The sequence below is a fragment of the Berghia stephanieae genome, chromosome 4 (assembly GCF_034508935.2).
Source record: "Berghia stephanieae isolate SIO BIC M18660-M18661 chromosome 4, UCSD_Bste_1.3, whole genome shotgun sequence".
NCBI lineage: Eukaryota > Metazoa > Mollusca > Gastropoda > Nudibranchia > Aeolidiidae > Berghia > Berghia stephanieae.
In genome coordinates this window covers 89,843,559-89,868,752 of record NC_088363.1, presented here as the reverse complement: position 1 = coordinate 89,868,752, position 25,194 = coordinate 89,843,559, and the positions used below count along the sequence as shown (strand labels likewise).

Sequence of the window (25,194 nt, the reverse complement as noted above, 5' to 3'; positions counted from 1 at the left end):
ATATGGTGAGAGAATGTGAGTAAAGAGAATTTTCCAAGGACTCATAAATCCACCGCTGAGAGCGGACTCGAACCTTGGACCTTCCGATCCGAATGCATGCGTAATACCACTAGTCCACATAGAACCGATCGTCATTGGTTAGGGATTCACAAAAGGTGAGAGAATGTACATAAGGTCATCTTGATCATTATTCCCCACCCGTGACCTTAACTTTACAAATAGCCCCCATGAATCACCCATGGGTAACGGGTTTGAAGACGGTCACTGCGAGTGAGAATAACGATTCCAAGAATAACAAAAACAAGAAACTCCATACAAGTCACTCAGACGTCAGAGCTCCAAAACAACATTAAAATGCCATGGATGTCTGACGCACTACGAATACAAACAAACATTTATGGGAAAAACGGATGAAAATCATCTCCGGTATTACTATAAAATGACCCATTATGACCAGGATGAGTTCATTAGCGACATTGATCTTATTAGTATTGGAGAATCGAAGCAACACTTGCAACAACCTTTACATCGACGACTTTATATAACTGCTGATACTGATATGCTATTAACTTTATGGATGATACTGTCAATTAATTCTGATATTATAGTATAAAATACGTTGTGAAATTAATAATATAATTGGCTCATTTTTGTTTGATAGTCCACCCATTTTGCTCCAAAAGACGGAGGACTCGAGATATCGTATTCTACAATGTGGAGGTGAGTAAAATCTCAGTGAAAATTTAGATAGCTAGTCGTTAAAGACCCGCAATTCTGAGAGGAGTTTTTGTGTCGTAATGGAACAGATAAAGAAAGATTAATTTAACCCTCTCCTTACCAACTATAGGAAAATCGTCAAATTCGTTACGATACAACCAACATTTTTAAAATTCAAATTTCTTTTGAACATCATAAAATCTAAAGAAAATGAACAGTGTGTTGTAGAGCATGTTTTGCTTAAAAAATTATTTATCGCAAGAACTTAATATTACTACAATTGTGTTTGAGTGAAAAAAAATATATTTTTGTTTTAGTTGGGTGTGAAGTTTTGGGGGAAATCCTGAAAATGGCTGGTAAGGAGAGAATTAAAGAAGTAATGAGCATACATATAAAAATACGGTATTTGTAAAACATTATCCCTTCTCCTAAATATAACATCAAAACTTGACCTGAGCCTCTTATTTCTGACAATGCATTCTATTTTCAACATCAAAATCGGCTGATTTGGAGTCAAAGGGTCACATTCATTGTGCACTATGTGGTCTAGTGGTATGACACTCGCCTCCGGATTGGAATGTCCCGAGTTCGACTCCCGCTCTGAGCGCTGCAAAAGACTCTTTACTCACATCCTCTCACCGTACTCATAAGTAAATGAGTACCTGGCTGTTAACATCTTTGTTTCTGTTGGAAAACAATATCATATCGCCTTACTTATCCTACATATGTTGATGTTCGCTAGGAACCCTTTGTAAAGTGATTTGAGCACGTTTTGTGGATATTGCCCTATATAAACGATCTAGTTTTTCATAATTTCGATCCTTCAATCACAATCAATATCAGTTTGAAAACGAATTAACTAATTAACTGTGTTAAAATAGCATTAGTTTTGACTTCATTTAATTAGTTAATAAATTAGCTTTCAAACTGCAAAGTAAAGTGTATCCTTTGTTTCAACTAGTATTGAAAGAAGATCTATTATAATTATAAATGTTTTGAATTTCGGAATAACATGGAAATCAAAACGTAGTTTTTTGTCAAATCCGTGATATCTTGTTACTAGCAATGTGACTCTAGAAACAAAAATGGCTAATGTACTTATTATCAAACTTATTCAATTGGTGCGGCTATGTGGTCTAGTGGTATGACACTCGCTTTCGGATCGGAAGGTCCTGGGTTCGAGCCTCGCGCTCGACGCATAGTTGAGTCCTTGGAAAAGGCTCTTTACTCACATTATCTCACCGTACTCAGGTGTAAAATGAGTACCTGGCCGTTAACAGCGTTGTCTTTGTCCGAAAAATTGTAATATCGCCTAACAGGCGTCATGTCCCGTCGTACATGTTAAATGTTGCTGTTGACCAGGGACCCCTTGTAAAGCGCTTTGAGCACATTTAGTGGATATTGCGCTATATATATATTTTAAAAAAAAAAAAAGCTCAATACTCAAAGCTTATTACAATTGATTGGCCTTCAAATCAAAACCGTTCTGTATTCATTTGTGTACATAGTAAAAACTAGAACACCTTTATTGGGTTATAAACACACGTTTTGATTTAAGATTTTCACCATCTTGTCGATTAAAATGTTTTAATTAAAACGAGAGTTTATAACCCTATGTACGTGATTTACTCGTATTGTTACATGTAAGTTTCAATTTAATTATAAAAACATATCAACTGAACGTTTCGGGTTTCCCCTTTATCAACAAAACAAGATCATTATTCATCTTAATTACGTCACTACCACATTATCTCATTCATCTGTGGTGTTTCATTCATCCTGTTTTTAGCTTACATTCAATTTCACACTATTATCTATTTCGTATTGTTACATCACTTCTAATCAAAAACCATTCATAAAACAAGGAAGCATTTAAAATAAAAATAATAATATGAAGGCAAATCAATGGAATTGAAAATGAAAATGTCAACAGAGAATCATCTGGACCTACGTGTACTAGTTTGCAGGTCTATAAAGCCAAATTATTATGGGCTTATTGTTGTATTGGAAAAATTCTCAAACATCGCAAAATAAATATCATTACCTCGATGTTAAATCAAACCCAAAATCGCGTTCCCCTATCAGACCTGTTACTTTGTGCACTAAGGCCTGCACCCATTTCGACTTGACCCCATGAACGTGAGTTACGGGGAGGAATTTACTCTCTCTCTCTCTCTCTCTCTCTCTCTCTCTCTCTCTCCATCTATCTATCTATCTATCTCTCCTCTCTCTCTCTCTCCATCTATCTATCTCTCCATCTATCTATCTCTCCTCTCTCTCTCTCTCTCCATCTATCTATCTCTCCTCTCTCTCTCTCCATCTATCTATCTCTCCTCTCTCTCTCTCTCTCCATCTATCTATCTCTCTTCTCTCTCTCTCTCTCTCCATCTATCTATCTCTCCTCTCTCTCTCTCTCTTCCATCTATCTACCTCTCCTCTCTCTCTCTCCATCTATCTATCTCTCCTCTCTCTCTCTCTCTCCATCTATCTATCTCTCTCTCTCCATCTATCTATCTATCTATCTCTCCTCTCTCTCTCTCTCTCTATATATATATATATATATATATATATATATATATATATATCTATCTATCTATCTATCTATCTATCTATCTATCTATCTATCTATCTATCTATCTATCTATCTACCTACCTATCTATCTATCTCTCTCTCTCTCCTATCTCTCTCTCTCTCTCTCTCTCTCTCTCTCACACACTATCTATCTATCTTTGTCTCTATCTCTCCCTTATGTAATTGCATCATTATTTTTCACTCAGATTATTAAGCATGGTTGATGATTCGTGATTGTGGGTTTTTGATGTAGCTACATATATTTTTGGTATCTATACAATCTTAAAGCATTTTACGTATCAAGGTAAATTATTGACATGAACGGGGTGTAACGATGTTGTATATCTCTCTTTTCGCAGGTCTCTTTTCCAAATTGTTATATACTCATTGTTATAATGGAAATACTGTCAAACCAATGCAAAATAATAAAGTCCGTTAGAGTTAGAGCCTTGTTAAATCAAGCCCATGATTGCGTTCCTTTATCAGACCTGTAAACATATGCACGTACGGGTAGACAAATAAGTGTGTGGATATGTGGTCTTGTGGTATGACACTCGCTTTTGGATCGGAAGGTCCTGGGTTCGAGCCTCGCTCGGGGCATAGTTGAGTCCTTGGAAAAGGCTCTTTACTCACATTCTCTCACCGTACCCAAGTGTAAAATGAGTACCTGACCGTTAACAGCGTTGTCTCGTCCGAAAAAAATATAAAATCGCCTTACAGGCATCATGTCTTGTCCTAAATGTCAAATGTTGCTGTTGGACAGGGACCCCTTGTAAAGCGCTTTGAGCACGTTTAGTGGTTATTGCGCTATATAAAAGCTCAATTTTTTAAAAGTGCTTTACAATTATTGTTTTATAAACTGTGTTCTAGCACGATCTGGAAATATGCATAATTGTCATGACGATAAAATAAAACTTAGAAGTATAACTTTGATCATAATATTTTTTTTTATCTTTCTTTACAGTAAAACTCTGCTTATTCTAGCAGTGGGTGCTGCCAGTTTGTTTTTGCTGCAGTTTGTGTCGGCGGAGCAATCGTCCTACCTGGATGTGGAGCATGACTGGCCCACTGGTATGACGGCCCACATTTGTATGCTGCACTCTCTGGACATCCAATGCGGATGGCAACTTGAAGTGATTTTCTCAGATCCTATCACTAGAATGGAGGTAACCCATATGATCAATGGAATGGAAGTAGTCCGTAAGAGCGTCAGACCCATGGAGTCGGAGTTTATCCTGGTTTCTATAGCGTGAAACGGACAATAGAAATTGCTTGCTACCCTTTGGATATGACGCTTATCTATCGCAAAGCACTTTCCGCCAGATCTAACAGACCCCATTATACCCAGTTACAGCTGGGCGGAACAGGGGGTCAGAAAAATTTCGACCTGAACCCGGGATCGATCTTGGTCTCTTTACGTATGAAGTGAGTGCTCTACCAACTGATCTACCGTGACTCCCTGCCCGTGTCAAGCTTCAGTTTAATCGGATCTTTATTTGTAAAAACCCGTGCTTGACGACACGCCGCTGTAATCCAATTTCCAAATATCGTTTCCACACAATTATGTATAGATAGTATGCGCTTGGCTAAGAAGCTCATAACATTGCCATCCGGAAGTATAACGGACCAACACACAAAACTGTGTGTATCCATGAACGTTTATAGTCAGGTTAATACAGTTCAGTGAGCATTACTCATAAACGCGGATGGCAAAAAACAATAACAAAGACCTGAGTGACATCATCTTTGAACTATCTATAGCGCGGCTATCTCCAATTTCCAACATATATCAAACTGTATTGAACTAATATTTCAGGAAAATACACTTGAGGTTTCATATAGCACAAATCCACTAAATGTACTCAAAACACTTTACAAATGGTCCCAAGTCTACACCACATGTAATATGTAGGATGAGAGAAGACGCAAGTTAGGCACAATTACATTTTGTTTTTCTTTTTCTTTATCGAAGTATTGTTTGTTTAAAAGCTCAAATCTTTCTCTCATTACTGTTAGTGGCCACAACGAATGTCCATCCACTATCAAAAAACGGCTATGTGGTCGAGTTGTATGGCACTCGTGGTATGCTGGAAGGTCCTGAGTTCGAGCCCCGCTCTGAGCGGCGCATAGTTTAGTCCTTGGAAGAGGCTCTTTACTCACATTCTCTCATCGTACTCTGGTGCAAAATGGGAACGTGGCCGTTAACAGCGTTGTCTCTGAAAAAATTGTAATATCGCCTAACAGGCGTCATGTCTTATCCTAAATGTTAAATGTTGCTGTTGGCTAGGGACCCTCTGTAAAGCGCTTTGAGCACCTTTAATGGATATTGCACTAGACATTTTAAAGCCCAAGTATATTTTTCTTACAGTGATTCGACCGGATCAGATTAACAAACCGAACGTATTATAATATACGTTCTTTGATAAAAAAAAAATAAAAACAACAAAAAAACAACACACACACACACACACAAAATCTTGAGCTTTTATATAGAGCAATATCCACTAAACGTGCTCAAAGTGCTTTACAATGGGTTCCTGACCAACAGCAATACTTAACAAGCAGAACGAGACATGACGTCTGTTAGGTGACGTTGCAATTTTTTTTCGGACAGAGACAACGCTGTTAACGGCCAGGTACTAATTTTACACCTGAGTACGGTGAGATAATGTAAGTATAGTCTTTTCCAAGGACTCAACTATGCGCAGAGTGTGAGGCTCGAACCCAGGACCTTCCGATCCGAAAGCGAGTGTCATACCACTAGACCGCATCGCGCACAAAATCACAAAATCACACCTACGCAGCCCGAATTATACCAATGTCAATAGCATGTGTTAGATATTAGCAATTTACTGCTACTCTCTTTACAGAATATAAATTGGAATACTACCCACCTGAAATGTGTGACTCACTTCCCGGTTTGCGTCGAATGATCAGGAAGCCGGAATAGAAAATTCCCGAATTCTCTCCGGGACGTTTCGGGTTTCCCTTTATCAACAAAACACAATGAATGAAACACTAAGGATGCTGATAAAGGGGAAACCCGACACGTCCACCGTATATATCTTCGTCTAATACATTGAAGCTTACAAATCAATACGTATCTTTAAATTATTTCCTTCGAACTTCAAGCAGCAACATTTTCATTACCACAAGAACACAAATAAATAATAATAATAGGTCTTTATATTGTCCATAAACATGGCAATTTGTCATTTAGTTACACTTGTTATAACGTTATATGATAACTATAACATTGAGCAGATATTTCACTCCTACTTATTTTCTCTCTCTCTCTCTCTCTCTCTCTCTCTCTCTCTCTCTCTCTCTCTCTCTCTCTCTCTCTCTCTCTCTCTCTCTCTTACAAGTTTGGTCGGATTTGATAACGTTTGAAAAATACCTTATGCCTAACTAAAGCGACGGGATCAGAGTTTTGAGATTTTTATTCCACTTATATGCTAACTGATCACCGTCACCACCACCACTGGACTTTGTTTCTAGAGGAGATATTACATTATTATACCAGCCCAAGCCACGAATACAGTAAATTCAATTTTCAACATCTTAGCCAACCCGACTTAATACCGTTTTGAGGCGAAGAGTCACAAAAAATATATTCCGATTCTTTTCCCCTTTTCAGATATGGGATGCTACAATACTGTCGGAAGAACCGTTCAACGGGGGGACCAAAGTAGTCCTAGAGAACAAACACTGGAATGAACAAGAACTGAACGGAACCTGCCACCGGTTCAACGCCTTTTTTACCCGAACCCAACCAACCGCGACGGCGTCCTACACTCGTATTTGTAACAATGGAGAGTTTTCGGATGTATCCGCCGAGCCGACTGTTGATGATGACAGTGAAGAAGAAGAGGAAGAATCAGATCAGTCTTCTCGCCTGGAGATCGAGACGTCCTGGCCTGGCGGGATGACAGCGGCAATCTGTATTGACCATATCTATGACATCACCTGTGGCTGGGAGATGGAGCTTTTGTTTTCTCGACCCATCAATGACCTTGAGGTGAATAGATACAACTCATGTTAGAAGGCCACAGGGGAAAATCGATCAAAGTCCGAAAGACACTTACTGTTCTAATGTCACAATAATTTGGTATTAAACTCAACCAAGAGCTTGTTTTTTATACGCATCTGACTTGTGGTCAAAATATATAAGTTTAGTATTTCACATCCAGTTCAATTCATATTATCATGTGGCGTTTTCAATGGGTTTCCAAACTTTAATTTTGATTTTCTCAAAAGCTGAAAATGTGACTCTGATCGTTTTTCCCCTGTGGTCTTCGTATATCATTTGTTTGGGTTTTTTTTTCTTTACAGCAACAACTACACCACTCTGTTAGTGTCTGTCAAAAGGGCTAAAATACAATATAATTATACTAAAGGTATAAGGACCAGCAAGAATTCAACATTTTGCCATGACCGACGCTCAGCCCTGACCTCAATCCCATCGAGCACGTCTGGGACATGTTAGGTAGAGCTTGCGACGCCTACAAGTGAATGACGTTCACAACCTCCGTGCTATTTCGATTAATGCCTGAAAAGATTTACCTCAAGAGCGGATAGCCAAAGTTATCAAGTCGATGAACAGGCGATGCCAAGCTGTCGTGGAAGCAGAGAGCGGCCGCTGTCGGCAATAAACAAGGACGAGTCTAATGATCGTTATTGTGAAAACTGGGAAATACAATTCCTGAGCATGTAAACAACGTTTGCCCTGAGTTCTAGTAACTTTCGTTTGATTTAGTTCCTTATTCTAATCGTTAAATTACCCCACGAGTTCATGTTTTTTTTTCGACCAAAATCATGCTTTTTTATTCACTTGAAAATTCGAAGACGCACAGATTTTGAATTTGTAGTCTTGGTTTGTAACCAGTTAAACTGAACGTTAAATTCTGGGGTGTCTTATTGGTTCAATTTCTTAATATCTACATTCACAAGAAACGCGTTATTTTGAATTTATATTTTGCTTTTGAATTATACTGTTGTTGTAATCCATGTACATTTTATAACCGTTAATGTGCAAGACATTTAATTTGTGGCTCGATATATATATATATATATATATATATATATATATATATATATATATATATATATATATATATATATATATATATACACATTTATGATTATTATATTTTTAAAAATTATTCGATATCACATAGTCTATATTGCAATCTTGATTGGTCTTTGTATACAACTGCATTACAAATTTGGTTGTATAAATTGAATTCCAATCTATAAATTTCTTTTATTTACTCAAAAAAAATTATCAAGATTTTCTTCTTGAGGCAAATAAACTGAGGCTTTCATTAATTAACACCCATCACTTTTGAAACCTCACATTTGGTATCGTCATTTTATCAGATATGGACCATGGCTGTAGTTGACAGGATAAAAATGAAACGCAGGAAAGTGCTTAGAATTCTCATGAAGAACACAGAAAGCATTAAAGCTCAACCAAATAACCCTGAATGTCACAGGTAAGCAATATTATATAGAAGTGAATCGCTGTTGACCTACTATGTATTTCCCATGTAAAAAATTGTAAACAACAATCAAAATAGGCAAGCAAACACTTGGAATTTCAAGCGCTGCTTAGTCAGGTGGAGTCAAATTTTAACGTCAAAGATATTTTCATCTTAATCTGTGTTTTTTGTTGTTGCAAATATGAGTTTAAAGAAATTAAATCATTTTCTAATCCAATTGCATGAAACAAATTGTTTGAAACATAAAAGGTTACAAAAATGCATAGAATCTGAAATTAAATAAAAAGTTTGAAAATTCCCTTTATCTCATTGGGGAAATTTGACTTTGGGATTTATTCCAATAAAAGACAGGAATAATCCAGGCGTCCACTGCAGTGCAGCGTCGCTAACTGACCTAGAGTGAGGTGATTTGCTCAAGGCCACGCAGCGCAGCGGGTAAATCGAACTCGGAGCATTTCGTGTACGAAGTGAAGATCGTACCGCTGAACCATGCTGCTCCAAATATTTTTATTTAGATTTTTAAGAATCGAAATGTTGTAGTAAAATATTGCAAAATGTCTTGAACACTTTGACGTCAAACAAAGTCGAAGTTTGATAACTCTAACGTGTTGCCAAGTATGTCTGCCACTGAAAAAAAGTGTGTGTTTTTTTGCACGTAATATCATCACATTGCAAAGTAATATTGGTGTTTCATCATGTTTATAATTGTGGTTATTAATGCGTTATTGTCCATAAAAAATGTAAAACTCTTCATGTTTAATAAAATTACAGGAAAATAAACGTTACATTAATGCAATATATTCATGTATTAAGGATATCACATTGTTTATAATTTCATCCAGATTTTTGATTAGACACAAAAAGAACAAAAAACCGGCAATCATCAAGGGACGCTACACCAGCTCTTGTCATAACGGAGAATTCAATACGGACCCCAACCAAGGCGGAACTGTGCCACCGCCGACAACCGTTCCACCCACAACTCCAGAGCCACCAACTACCAAGCAGCCAACAACGCAACAGCCAACAAATGCACCGACAACCCAACAGCCAACAAATGCACCCACGACCCAACAACCAACAAATGCACCCACAACCCAACAACCAACAAATGCACCAACAACCCAACAGCCAACAAATGCACCCACGACCCAACAGCCAACAAATGCACCCACAACCCAACAACCAACAAATGCACCCACAACCCAACAACCAACAAATGCACCAACAACCCAACAGCCAACAAATGCACCAACAACCCAACAGCCAACAAATGCACCCACGACCCAACAGCCAACAAATGCACCCACAACCCAACAACCAACAAATGCACCCACAACCCAACAACCAACAAATGCACCAACAACCCAACAGCCAACAAATGCACCCACGACCCAACAGCCAACAAATGCACCCACAACCCAACAGCCAACAAATGCACCCACGACCCAACAGCCAACAAATGCACCCACAACCCAACAACCAACAAATGCACCCACAACCCAACAGCCAACAAATGCACCCACATCCCAACAGCCAACAAATGCACCCACAACCCAACAGCCAACAAATGCACCCACAACCCAACAGCCAACAAATGCACCCACAACCCAACAGCCAACAAATGCACCCACGACCCAACAGCCAACAAATGCACCCACAACCCAACAGCCAACAAATGCACCCACAACCCAACAGCCAACAAATGCACCCACGACCCAACAGCCAACAAATGCACCCACAACCCAACAGCCAACAAATGCACCCACAACCCAACAGCCAACAAATGCACCAACAACCCAACAGCCAACAACTATACCAAATACACCTGCATCCCCTGTATATGTTCCAGGTGAATACTCTATCTTGCGTTTATCAGTTTAATAGACCTGCCGGCTTGAAATCTTAAGTAGTGACTGGCCTGGGGTCTAACAAGTAATCATTATAACTTACTTAATAACAATCGACTTTTTGTTTCCTGCAAATAAGTTAACTTTTTAAAACCCTGATGAAGCTAGGAGGGGCAAATTTTCACTCTTAATAACAAGTTTTTAAAAGTAAATTTGTTAATGCAAATGGTAGTTGGAATGACATTCGTAGATCTACAAAATATCTAAAGTTGAAGGTATGTCTATATCTACATGTCTATATTATGTTAAAAAAAAGAATTAGACTCTAGCTAGAGTATTATGTTTTTTTTTAATTAGCTAGAGTAAACTGCTATAAGTTTTGAACGATCGATCCTCATAATATCAAAATAAGTCGTGAAATAGGAATAGTCACACAACATTGGTGAACAAAAATGATCGAATTTGTCTCGAGCAATCAAATTTGATATGTCAATTTTAACGGCTTTTATTGTAATAATAAATAATATTAATAAGATAATTAACAACAAGGAACAGTAGAACGTCTCAGACCATATAGCTATCAAATTATATGCCTAAATTGCATTAGCGATTCAAATTAACGCCAGCCATAAGTACTCAGAGAAAGGTGAAATCATTAATTTTTCAAAAAAATTATCAATTAAATTACCAAACGTTCAATGTCATAAACAAAATTAATTTTTAAAATAAAATTGTGCCACATTAATTTGTTTGATGATTCTTCCGGGGTAGAATTGTGCAAGGCAAAATGTTAGAACCCCCGGGTTATGTTAAATCAAAATTCTGATGTTACTTAAACAGATAGTATACAGTCCTTTAAGCAACACAGTATAACGCTGTATGCCATTGCGTCAACAGCCGAAGCTGCATATGACTACGGAGATGCCATGGACAAATCCATGCAGTTTTATTTCGCCCAACGTTCAGGACCAATCAATGACAACATTGTGCCGTGGCGAACAGTTAACTCAGCCATGAACGACGGAAGTGACGTTGGCAAAAACTTGGTTGGCGGATGGTATGATGGTGAGTTGGCCGATTGACTACATTTTCAGTATATGATGGCAGATAGATTATGACAATAATGTTTACTTTTTTTTGTGCGGTTATGTGGTCTTGTGGTATGACACTCGCTTTCGGATCGGAAGGTCCTGGGTTCTAGCCTCGTGCTCGGCGCATAGTTGAGTCCTTGGAAAAGCCTCTTTACTCACATTCTCTCACCGTACTCAGGTCTAAAATGAGTACATGGCCGTTAACAGCGTTGTCTTAGTCCGAAAAATTGTAGCATCGCCTAACAGGCGGCATGTCCCGTCCTACATGTTAAATGTTGCTGTTGACCAGGGACCCCTTAAACGCTTTGAGAACATTTAGTGGATATTGCGCTATATAAAGCTCAATTTTTTAAATATTTTTTATATATGATGTCAAAAGGTCTGCTCGGTTTAAAACTTGTTGCTCAATGACTATAAGTATTATTCCAAATTTTCAATTTGCAGTGATAGACATGAATTATATTTAAGGGGATTATCCGAAAGCATAAGCAGCTCGACGATTTATTAATTGCTTGGATCTAATTGATATATTCAAAAGTTAAGTATGTCTCTTTTCAAATTGAAAACATTCGGCAGATATTGAGAAGCAATTATTTTAAAATATGACCCGCCCTATCAAATTGGTTTTATACAGCGCTCATTCTCGTGTAAAGCACAAGCTTGGCACTTAACAATATAAATTATCAAATTTGAGTGAAAAAAAAGCCCCAAAAATACTTTTTTAAACAAAAAGAAGACAAACAAAAATACCGGCGTTATACCGTCTTATGATTTATTATGTAACTTATCTATTATTAATCCTCCGAAGGATTGGTTTCATACACCTTTCCAAGGAGTTTTGAATCGGGAATGTACAAGGCGTGACGTCACGACTCTCCTTCCCGATTGGTGCGGCTATGTGGTATAGTGGTATGACACTCGCTTTCGGATCGGAAGGTCCTGGTTTCGAGACTTGCACGGCGCATAGTTGAGTCTTTGGAGAAGGTTCTTTACTCACATTCTCTCACCGTACTCAGGTGTAAAATGAGTACCTGGCCGTTAACAGCGTTGTCTCTGTCCGAAAAAAATTGTAATATCGCCTAACAGGCGTCATGTCCCGTCCTACATGTCAAATGTTGCTATAAAGACACCTTGTAGAGCGCTTTGAACACGTTTAGTGGATATTGCGCTATATAAAAGCTCAATTATTTTTAATTACCACAATATTTATTGTGTTCCCCAGCTGGTGATTATGTCAAGTTTGGCTTCCCAATGGCGGCATCTGTAACTAATCTTCTATGGGGACTGGTGGAATTCAAGGAAGCATATAAGTAAGAAGCGCATAAATGTCAAAATATAACCATTTTCAATAGATGGTATAAAGCCAGATTAAAAGACAAAGAGAGAGGGGGTGGAAGGGTGGAAGGACAAAGAGAATGGAAAGTGTGAAGAAAGAGCATGAGATAGATGGATAAATAGAAAGCGAGATAAATAAGATATATGTGTCACTCCGAAGGTGAAAATTTTGGATTTTCATTCTTGTTGAATTTTCTGAAAGCATGCTCCCCAGAGCATTTTAATCTTTATTTGAAGTAAATCGGGTGATTTTTCATGAAGTTATGGTCACATGTATGGGAAAGGCATCAAGCAACTTTTCTCAAATTTCATAGTTTTCAACTTGATTGGCTGTGAAAAATATTTAGACCTAGAAGTGAATTTTGGCTTTGATATTTCCCGAAGATGTACAAAAGGGTTGATTTAATCATTTATGATAATAACTCATTTATATAATATATATTTGATTCTCCTATCACATGTTATAACGATATCCAACAAAAGAACTATTTAAAGTTCTTTTACCTCAAACAATGCCCACCCCCCCCCCCCCCCCACCTTCACAAAAAAAAAAGCAGAAGCAAGCTCTGGGTTCTATGCCAGTTTTATATAAATAAATATGATCTACGTGGCAGCATGGAATGTTGGTAGTATAGATAGTATGCGCTTGGCTTAGAAGCTCAAAACATTGCCATCCAGAAGTATAACGGACCAACACACAAAACGGTGTGTATCCATGAAAGTTTATAGTCGGGTTAATACAGTTCAGTGAGCATTACTCATAAACGCAGATGGCAAAAAAAAAAAAAAAACCGATAACAAAGACCTGAGTGACGTCATCTTCGAACTATCTATAGTCTTTGCTCCGTAACATTGAGGTTTCAAATTCGAGACACGCCCTTGTGATCTGCAGCCCTTAGCAGGTGAATTGGTCAAAGCACTCTTTCAGCACTGCAAGCAATGACAAATTTTGTCATAAATTGAGATTTTAATATAGCTCAATATACACTAAATCTACTCAAAGCGCTTTACAAGGAACCCCTGGCCAACAGCAACATTTAACATGTAGGACGGGACATGACGCTTTTTAAGCGACATTACATTTTTTTTCGGACTAAGACAACGCTCTTAACGCCCAGGTACTCATTTTACACCTGAGTACGGTGAGAGACTGTGAGTGAAGAGTCTTTTCCATCCAAGGACTCAACTATGCGCCGAGCGAGGCTCGAATCCAGGACCTTCCGGCCCTTAAGCGAGTGTCATACCACTAAACCACATAGCCGCCATGAGTATGACGAAGAAAATATGTTAAAATCATTCTCCATCTAATTCTTTTATTTAATATTTTATATCATTACCATCGTTTTCAGAGCAACCGGAGAGTTGGAGATGATGTATAAAATGATGCGCCATCCTTTGGAATACTTCCTCAAATGCTGGAGTAATGACGAACAGACTTTCTATGGCCAGGTAAGTTAGGGGAAATCTGATAATATGACTCGGTAGCGGTGATAAGATCTGCTTGATTTTGATTGATAACTTTTTAAAAAATGTTTTTGATCTGTGCTAAGGAATAAGCGGAAAATCTGAAAAAATATTCATTCATTATCAATATCACCCATTGTGCCACTGACTTCGTTTACTTACTGATATTTTACTTTCACCAAAGTTTGAAAAAGGCAACCAACAGGCAGTGATGCCATATTGTCCTGTATCCCCCAAATTATGTCAAAAATGTACAACAAAAATCATCATCATCATCATCATCATCATCATCACTATCATAATCATCATCCTCATCATCAGTATCACTATCATCATCATTATCGTCACTATCATCATCATCATCATCACTATCATAATTATCATTATCATCATCATCATCACTATAATCATTATCATCATCATCATCATTATTAATATCATCATCATCATCATCATCATCATCATCATCATCATCATCATCACTATCATCATCATCATCATCCAGGTTGGAAAGGGGAGCGATGACCACGGCCAATGGGGGAGACCCGAAGACATTTCCATCGCCAGACCCGCTTACAAACTAGATGAAAACAACGGTGGTTCTGACCTGGCAGGAGAGACTGCCGCAGCTTTGGCAGCTGGCTCTATGGCCTTCGAAGCTTACGGTTAGTGAATAGGTCAATAGGGAAGAAAAGCGTGACGTCAAAAAACTGGTTCCTATTTCATTGAAAGTGTAAAACCGTTTATTCCGGAGGAATGGATGGATACATCGGGGCTGCCAGGTGGCTAGAGTGCTTCGTAGCCAATTTTGATTCAAAAGTGGCAAAATAGAACCTCACGTGGCCACACACTACTATTACTGACTGTGACCCATTTGAAAAAAACCATCGGTAATAGAAACCCTATTCTCTCTGTGGCTATTTTTGGCACATAAACGAGGCCATCTGGCAGCCCTAATACATAGCTTTTGTAATTGATAAATCTTCTGGTTTCGGAGTGATGGTATCATATTTTCTAGTCTAATGGTAATATGATGATCGACCTGAAGGTCAAAAAGATCATTCTTGCGGCTATGTGGTCTTGTGGTATGACACTCGCTTTCGGATCGGAAGGTCCTGGGTTCGAGCCTCGGGCTTGTAAAAGACTCTTTACTCACATTCTCTCACCGTACTCTGGTGTAAAATGAGTACCTGGCCGTTAACAGTGTTGTCTTTGTCCGAAAAATTGTAATATCGCCTAATAGGCGTTATGTCCCGTCCTACATGTTAAATGTTGCTGTTGACCAGGGACACTTGTAAAGCGCTTTGAGCACATTTAGTGGATATTGCGCTATATAAAAGCTCATTTTGAAATTCAGAAACAAAAGCAACATTATGAGAAGATTTTGAGACAAATACTCGACAACTAGAGATAGGGCAGAGATTCGTGACGTAACACCTCCTACTCCTCCGGTTCCAAACTCATTGGACGCGTTGATGTGACCAGCCTTTTGGAGGACGAATAATGAAAAGGTTTCATATTGAATCATTAGGTGGTTTATTTTATTTTAGTAGCAGGATGCATAGGCGGATGATTCTTAGAATTCCGAGGCGTAAAAGAACGATGACGGATGTTCTTTATTGACAACACGGATACATTCCCAATAAAACTTACGATGCATCACTTTGAAAAAAGAGAAAATCAATGACACTAGGTAGGCATTATCCAGTCCTCCAGAGAGTGGTTCTACACTTCCAATGGGATTAGAACCAGTTTTTTGAGGTCACTATTTATTATTACTCATGATACAAAACCATGAGTCGTTCATATTAAGAATATTATTTTATTACATACTACGGCTAATGAATGTAATTCAAATAGTCAAACGGACGAATGAACGTTTCAATAACCTAAAAGAACAAAAGTATAGAACATTAACTAAGGGCTTGTGAAGTTTAGTTGCTGATGATGATAATAATGATAATGATGATGATAATGATGATGAATGATGATAATAATAACAATAATAATAATTATAATAATAGTAATACTACTACTACTACTACTACTACTACTACTACTACTACTACTACTACTACTACTACTACTACTACTACCAGTACTACTACTACTACTACTACTACTACTACTACTACTACTACTACTACTACTGCTGCTACTACTACTACTACTACTGCTACTACTACTACTACTACTGCTACTACTACTACTACTACTACTACTACTACTACTACTACTACTACTACTACTACTACTACTACTACTACTGCTAATACCACTACTACTACGAGTACTACTACTACTACAACTAATAATAATAATAATAATAACAATAACAATAACAATAATAATAATAATAATAATAATAATAATAATAATAATAATAATAATAATAATAATAATAATAATAATAATAATAATAATAATAATAATAATATATGTTTTGTTTGTTTTGTTTTTAAGGGTTTTACGGCGCTTGCAACACATTTAGGTTATATCAGCGCCAGTAAAAAGGAAGAAAATGGAATAGTAAAAAGTTCTAGAATTACAATTAAAGCACCCAAGAGAAAGGAAGACAAAGGGGAACTGGGAACAAATAGGGATCAGATGCAGATTCCAAGAGCAAACCATCAATGTACTTAGTTTGAGATCACCTATAAGTCTCATCCGGACACCAGCACAAAATCCAACAAAGAGGAGTACACTCAAATGCTTACAGTATACATTTAAAATAACAAACATAATAATACATAACAGAGAGATGATTTACAAGGAAAAAAATATCATCTCCCAAAACAATAACTATGCATTTGACTGTTTCCCTCCCAGCTAGGACTCAGGCCAGGGCTAGGAAAAAACCAAGTTATCTCATTCCGAGACAAAGACAGAAAGCAAATTGGAAAACAGATATAGGGGGATAGAAGACACAGTAAGTGCCACCCTGCCCACTATGGGAGGCCAGGATCCCCACCCAGAATAATAATAATAATAATAACAAGAAATGATAAAGATTATAAGGATGGTGATGTATGAGACTAATCATCCTGATGGTGATCACGACCATCATTCGTATTGTTGACAAAAAGGATTGCTGCCTATGTTATTATACAAATTATAATAATTCTCTTCACTGCAAACTATTCCATTTTTCATTGGACATAATATTATTACTCTCCTCAACAGATCCACGATTCGCTCAAGAGATGTTGACAGCCGCTGAGCAGCTCTACGATTTTGCTGACAAACATAGAAGGGTTTATCACCAGAGCATCCCTGACGCTGCGACTTTTTACAGGTCTGTTTGTTTGATTGCTCGTTGGATTTAGCTTTTATTTATTATTAAGTCACATTAATTACTATGCGAGAACAGAGAGGTCAATTCATTGACAAAAATGCGACACGTTTTTGGTAACCTTCAGATTTGAGATTAACTTTTTTTTGGCGGGGGGGGGGGGGGGGGGAAGAGGGGGTGTGGGGGGGCAAACAGAATATCATTTTGATCGATTGATATTTGAAGTATTGGTTTTCTGGTCAAAGGTTGTCTAAAATCAATAACAAAGAGCTGAGTTTTGTTCCTTCTATTGCATCCGTTTATAAAAATTTAAGAATTTGTGCGGCTATGTTGTCTTGTGGTATGACACTCGCTTTCGGATCGTAAGGTCCTGGGTTCGAGCCTCGCGCTCGGCGCAAAGTTGAGTCCTTGGAAAAGGCTCTTTATTCACATTCTCTCAACGTACGCAGGTGCAAAATGAGTACCTGGCCGCTAACAGCGTTGTCTTAGTCCGAAAAATTGTAATATCGCCTAACAGGCCCCATGTCCCGTCCTACATGTTAAATGTTGCTGTTGACCAGTGTCCCCTTGTAACGCGCTTTGAGCACATTTAGTGGATATTGCGCTGTATAAAGCTCAATTAAAAAAAAAGAATCTTGCACTCTTGCTTTCTATATATTGGAATTTCGGACGTTAGTTCCCAATACCTAAACGACTTCGCAAGTGCGACATCGGAAGTTTGAATTGAAAAGCGTAAGAAGAAATAAACCTTTTATTAATCCTTCTCAAACAATTCTGATTTTGCTTTACCTGATTGAAAGACATAAAAAAATATATTAACATCACTCAATGTTTATCGTACTTTAGTCATGTAATAATTTAACCCTCCACACTATTACGTCACACAAATTGTTTCTGTAGCTTGCTATCACTATAATTCTGCCGTTTTATTAAAGAACACAGTATGTGCTATTTATGGTTAATATTGCACATACTGTGTTTGTAAAAACACCGGCAGAATATATGGGGAGGAGAATAATAATTACATTCAGAAATGACCACCATGAAATGACAGGACCAGAATGAATGGGTCTAAAATGACTTATTGCTATACGTGACTATTAAATGACTAGCTGACCGAACAGTAAAAGTTCTGTTACTCAATTAATACTAAAATTTATTCTATTTTAAATGAATTATCTTTCTACTTGTACCGCCACTGACATCATACCAATTTGTTTTCCCTTTCTAACAGTAATAAATGAGAGACATTTAGATCAGTCATATGAGTTTCTCAATATATGCTCCCTACGGATAGTTCCTTTATCACAATAATTGATAGGAGCAGGCAAAAAGCACGTGATTAATGCAGATCAGCTGAAATTGGATTGCTTGATACTGACAATGAAATTAATTACTTTCTGGTCCATAACACTTGGGATACTTTTACACAACAGGCAATAGGAATCGTATGCAATGAACACTGATTTTTTGTAATACGGACCACCTGAACAAATCTGATTTTTAACTCCCAACATTGCATGTATTGCCTCTTCTATATATATATATATATATATATATATATATATATATATATATATATATATATATATATAAAATATATATATATATATATATATATATATATATATATATATATTACAATGGATTACGCCGACTGAAGAAGTGTAAAAAACACAGAAACGAGTCGTCTCGGCCACAAAAATGTCAGTGAAAATTTGCATTATATATATATATATATATATATATATATATATATAATTTGTTTTTGCAATTTTACGGCTTCCTCGGGGCGATGAAATTTCTTGTTATAGATATTTTGTGGCAGAAACAATATTTTTTTTAATGTGAGATAATAGATCTATCTACAATTCGCGCTCCTTAATTATCGTGCACTCTATATGATCCATGTACATCAATTTCTCATAAAAATGTATGTATATATATATATATATATATATATATATATATATATATATATATATATATATATATATATATATAACAAAAGAAAATTAAATTTTTATGCAAAATATGATGGTAAATATTATATTTTGCTCTTTGAGAAGTTGTTTTCATGGCAGAATTTAAATATTTTTTATAACATCAAAGAAATCGATTTCTTGGAAAAATCGATTACATTACCAAAGAGCCTTTTTAATCCCTTTAATTTTTGTTAATTCAAATATGTTATTATTTGTTCGATTTCAAATCATGTTGAACTCAAAAGAGATAGAATTACGGTGAACATGTGTACGATGTTAATCTGTATTTTCGTGATGAATCCCTTTGTAAATCGCTTTAAGCACGTTTAGTGGATGTTCTATATAAATCTTGGCCTTTAACTACCTCTCCTTACCAACTATAGGAAAATCGTCACATTCGTTACGACACAACCAACATTTTTCTTATTCGAATTTATCTTGTACATCATAAAATTAAAAGAAAATGAACAGTGTATTGGAGAGCAAGTTTTGATAAAGAAATTATTTACCGCAAGAACTTACTTCAATTGTGTTTGAGAGATAAAAAATCTATTTTTGTGTTAGGAAAATCATGAAAATGGCTGGTAAGGAGAGAGTTAAGCGCATAGAACATGACATCGTTTATTTTTTATGTCCTATAGAAATGCTGCTATTTATTTTACAGATCTTACAGTGGTTTTGAGGATGAGCTATGTTGGGGCGCTGCATGGCTATTCGCAGCTACTGGTAAAGACTTGTACAAAAACAAGGCCTTGCAAGCTATGAGTCGAATGAATCAAAACCCTGGGGAAATCTCTTGGGACAGCAAAGAAGTTGGATGCTATGTGAGTTGGACTTAGGGCTAACCCACACCGGAGGCTGACTCTGACCGTAGCCATCGTTAAGTTATAGCCTGACACTGAAACTCGTAAAGTTATGGCCTGATACTGACCAAAAAATGCCAGTCTTTTGCCACAAAAGAAAATAAATCGTGAGTTGTATTCAATAGTTCAACCAATGAAATAACTTGTTTCCATGAGCTCTACTAACGACAACTCGGTGCAAAAACCAAATAATCACGTCAAACTGCCAGTCCATTTTGGATTTCAGTATCAGGCTATAACATAACGATGGCTACGCCGAAACCCAAAAAGACTGGCCTTTTGACGTCATTATTTGTTGTTTTTTTTTTTTTTGCACCGCCTAGTGAGTTGTCGTTCTAGAAAAATGTGGTCCCATTGGTTGTACTGTTGAACACAACTCACGATTTTTTTTTCATTTGTGGCCAAAGATTGACATTTTGACGTCATTCTTTGGTCAGTGTCAGGCTATAACTTTACGAGGGCTACGCTCTGACGACCCAGCACTGCCGTCTTCCAGATAAAGACGTCGGACACGGACAAATTACTAAGAATAAAAAGAAGAGCCGTTAGACCTACCCATACCAAGCTCGAAAAAAGAAAATACAGCAGAGGACGTCGGGTGCTTATATATATATATATATATATATATATATATATATATATATATATATATATATATATATATATATATATATAGACTTAGAAATAAATCACCATTTCCTTTGGTGTATGATAAGACTCCTGTTATATTATTTTGCTTATACTCGTAGCATATTACCTTTGTCTGTCATTCAATGGTCCTCAACTACATTTGTAAAATCTGGTAATTTGTATAAAGGGTCTTTCAATAAGAGACAATGGACACAATACAAATAACACGCACACCCATAAACACAAAACTACTCACTCTCACTCTCTCTCTCTCTCTCTCTCTCTCTCTCTCTCGCAGACACGCATACACACAAATACACACACACGCACACACACACACACACACACACACACGTATCTATCTAAAACAAGATAAAACACTTGTCAGAACTATGCCCACATCGATCATTTTATTTTCAACAGACAATGATGTTAAAGTACGGAGACGAATCAAATAAGGATACGTACGCCTCTAAAATTACCCAGTTTATGACTAGATGGCTTTCTTTCAACAATGGTATCAACAAAACACCTTGTGGATTGGCCTGGCTGAGGGAATGGGGCGCCCTAAGGTACTCCGGTAAGTTTCTGAAATCGTGTAATCACTGCACTGCGGCTGACGCCTGGGTTATTCCAGTCTTCCCTTGGAATAGACACTAAGATAAATCTCCCCCATGGGATGAATAAAGGAATTTTATTATTTATTTATGTATTATTTATTATATATTGTAAGGATTGTGATTTTTGTTTGTTTGTTGCTTTAGGTCTCTTCCAACACAATTGAGGTTATATGAGAGACCGCTGAAACAAAAAACAAGCAATCTAACAAAAATAGTACAAATGTCAATCAAAATCATAACCTTAAGATATCATAAGCTAAATTATAAATAACCAAGAACAAATAGGCAGAAGATTTACAGAAAAAAAAAATATCCCCTGTCAAAAATACAATCACAAACCAAAGAAGCAGGATAGGCTAGTAAAGAGAAGAAGAAACGACATCACTATCGGATCGTACACCCATGCGGACATCATAGGTATATGATTCAAGGGTGATGCTCCCATCCAACCACCCGCTAGGGATTGTGATTTATTGGGTTCTGTAGCTAGTGTAAATTAGGTTGGTTTTTTTTTTCAAATCTCTGATCTTGACACACTATATATACTTGATATACTAAGATGACGTCATGCCGCTGGTCTAATGTGCCAATTGTTAACACAAGTTTTGAAATCGATGTCAAAAAGATTGGTTTTCAAACTTGTTAGAATGGTATTAATTCGTTTCCATTTATCTGTCTTCTGAAACAGCTAACACTGCTCTGATAGGGTTAATGGCCGCCGATAACGGTGTGAATCCTGAACAGTATCGTACCTGGGCTGAAAGACAAATCAAGTTCATGCTTGGAGCCAACGAACAACAGATAAGCTATCTAATTGGTTATGGAGACAAATCACCTCGAAATCCTCACCACAGAGCTGCGTAAGTAAAAGTCAAATGAAAGAGTAACAGATCAAAAATAATTGAAATTTAGATTGCTTTTTAACGCTCTAAAATCTTATGTTCGTTTTCTTCAATAACTCTCTCCTTACCACCAATAGGAAAATCGTCACATTCGTTACGATACGACCATCATTTTTCTTATTCAAATTGATCTTGTACATCATAAAAATTTTAAGAAAATGAACAGCGTCATGACGTCACTTCCCTCGTAATGACGAATAGTAACTTAGTAAATTGTTATAAACTATCGGAACAATGGCGGACGCACTTATGAAATATTTCTCCGACGAGCTTAAAAGTGTATCCAGAGGCGAAAAATATTATAAATCTGATCATGTTTTGACTTTTAAACATTCTGATCACATGATATATGAAAAGTTCTAGCCAGCATGAAGAATAAAAAGTAACAATTTTCTTTGTTTAGAACCAGGCTGCTCGCTGTTGTTGGGCGACGTGACATCAGACTGTTGAATCCTATTAATTTGTAGAAATCTGTCGGATCGCGTACGAAAAGTCTGTAAGTCGAATTTGGCCATTAAACGACTATAGTCCGATTAATACAATTTAGTGAGAACTACTCATAAAAATGGCTGGCTAAAAAACAATAACAAAGAGACTGAGTGACGTCAATTTCCTTCTAACTTTTCCCACCAATCAGATCATGCCCTCTGTCACCTGCAACGTGTTCTTGGACCAATTATAATTCAGCAGATCGCAACCCACACGAGCTGACGGGGGCTCTGGTCGGTGGTCCTGACAGAAGTGGGAACTACGAGGACAAAAGGTCTGACTATGTCAAGAATGAGGTGACTACGGATTACAATGCTGGATTCCAGTCCGTCCTTGCTGGTACGTCATAGCTATATATTATTTTCAATACACGTCTTACTGCCGAGTTCATCGGCCTTCAAGATCATTAACACTATTCACTAATCGTGGACGCAAGAGAGCTAAAAGTGAGTGGAATTGTATCAATTTACAGAACATTTATGTATCAGTTTGCCATAATATCAGTTCATAAAGAATGATTGAAGCTTAAGTATTTTGGCCCCATTATGATAATAATGGCGGTGTTTGATGATAGTGATGATGAAGATGATATTGATGTTATGTTGTTGATGATGATAATGATGATGATGATGATGATGATGATGATGTTGATGATGATGATATGAATGACTTTTTCGTTCATTTCAGGTCTCGTTCGTCTGACAATAGACAGGGACCTACCCAGGGCGCAGACCAAATGCTAGGAATCCATTGTTGTTTTAGGATGTTGAAGTTACTCGTACCATCTATCCAATTTACACACATCCTTGGTTATGTGCAATATTGTTATTTATGCTTTATTTCATTTGTTTGCCTCAATTTGGTTCATTTTTCGTTTATATTGGAAGTTATGTTATTTCAATGGAAATAAAAACTAAGTGGTGATATTATGAATGGTCTGAATCATGGTTCAAAATATTATACTTTTGCTGTTGCTTGACCTGTCTTTAAAAATCAATAACTGAACAGACCCCTCCGATGTTATTAGTTAATCACTTTGTTATTGTTTTTTTTTTTTTGCATCCGCGCTTATGAGTAATTATCACTAAACAGTATAAGGGCTAACCCACACCGGAGACTGACTACGACGACCCGGCACTGACGTCCTCTGTCGTTTTCCGAATCTTCCGGACACGGACAAAATAGTAAGAATAAAGAGAAGAGCCGCTAGACCTACCCATACCAAGCACCCGACGTCCTCTCTGGTATGGGTAGGTCTAGCGGCTCTTCTCTTTATTCTTACTATTTTGTCAGTGCCCGACGTCTTTATCCGGAAGAGGCAGAGGACGGCAGTGCCGGGTCGTCGGAGTCAGTCTCCAATGTGAGTTAGCCCTTAAACCAGACTATAAACGTTCAAGTTTATACATAGTTTTGTGCGTTGGTTCGTTATACTTCCCGCAATGGTGTGAGCTTCTTAGCCAAGCGCATTCTATCTATACCAAAAACTAAATGGCCAGCAAGGATGACGGATTTCACAATCTAAAAATCATATTATCAAGAATTAATTACGATGAAATACTTGCGTGTTGTTCCACTTGCACAATACAATCTAATAAAATACGATACGATCGAGTTGTAGTATAGTTAGAACATTTAATGATTTTACATGTGCAACTTTGAAATATTTTGGTGAGAATATCTTCAAATGTTATATTCCAATGATATTTTTATTGGTTGTTTTAATGTAAGAAGCTGGAAAGACATGGGATGAGCCGAGCTGGCTGGCCCAGGACAGGGATGCTTGAAGGAATTTTGTTGGCGTCTTATGTTCCGCCAAATAACCAAGAGGATAAGTAAGTAAGGTCACAATGTTAACATTTCCTTGACTCATATAACAATTT

General features: G+C 37.2%; 1 protein-coding gene across 1 annotated transcript; it reads left to right on the top strand.

The window, feature by feature from the left end:
- Nucleotides 1–573: 573 nt before the first annotated feature.
- On the top strand, nt 574–24,244 carry LOC144971539 (uncharacterized). The gene is made up of 15 exons (XM_078912552.1): nt 574–720; nt 4,254–4,455; nt 6,930–7,310; nt 8,672–8,787; nt 9,636–10,645; nt 11,541–11,708; nt 12,957–13,044; nt 14,419–14,518; nt 15,039–15,198; nt 17,717–17,828; nt 20,475–20,634; nt 21,727–21,883; nt 22,612–22,783; nt 23,463–23,653; nt 24,002–24,244. The coding sequence occupies exons 1-15, from the start codon at nt 713–715 to the stop codon at nt 24,055–24,057; spliced, it is 3,081 nt and encodes a 1,026-aa protein (XP_078768678.1). The 5' UTR covers nt 574–712; the 3' UTR covers nt 24,058–24,244.
- The last annotated feature ends 950 nt before the right edge of the window (nt 24,245–25,194 follow it).

Coding starts and splice junctions, on each gene's coding strand:
- LOC144971539 (XM_078912552.1), top strand. Junction 17,829..20,474: donor GACGCTGCGACTTTTTACAG/GTCTGTTTGTTT, acceptor TTTATTTTACAG/ATCTTACAGTGGTTTTGAGG. Junction 21,884..22,611: donor GGGCGCCCTAAGGTACTCCG/GTAAGTTTCTGA, acceptor CTTCTGAAACAG/CTAACACTGCTCTGATAGGG.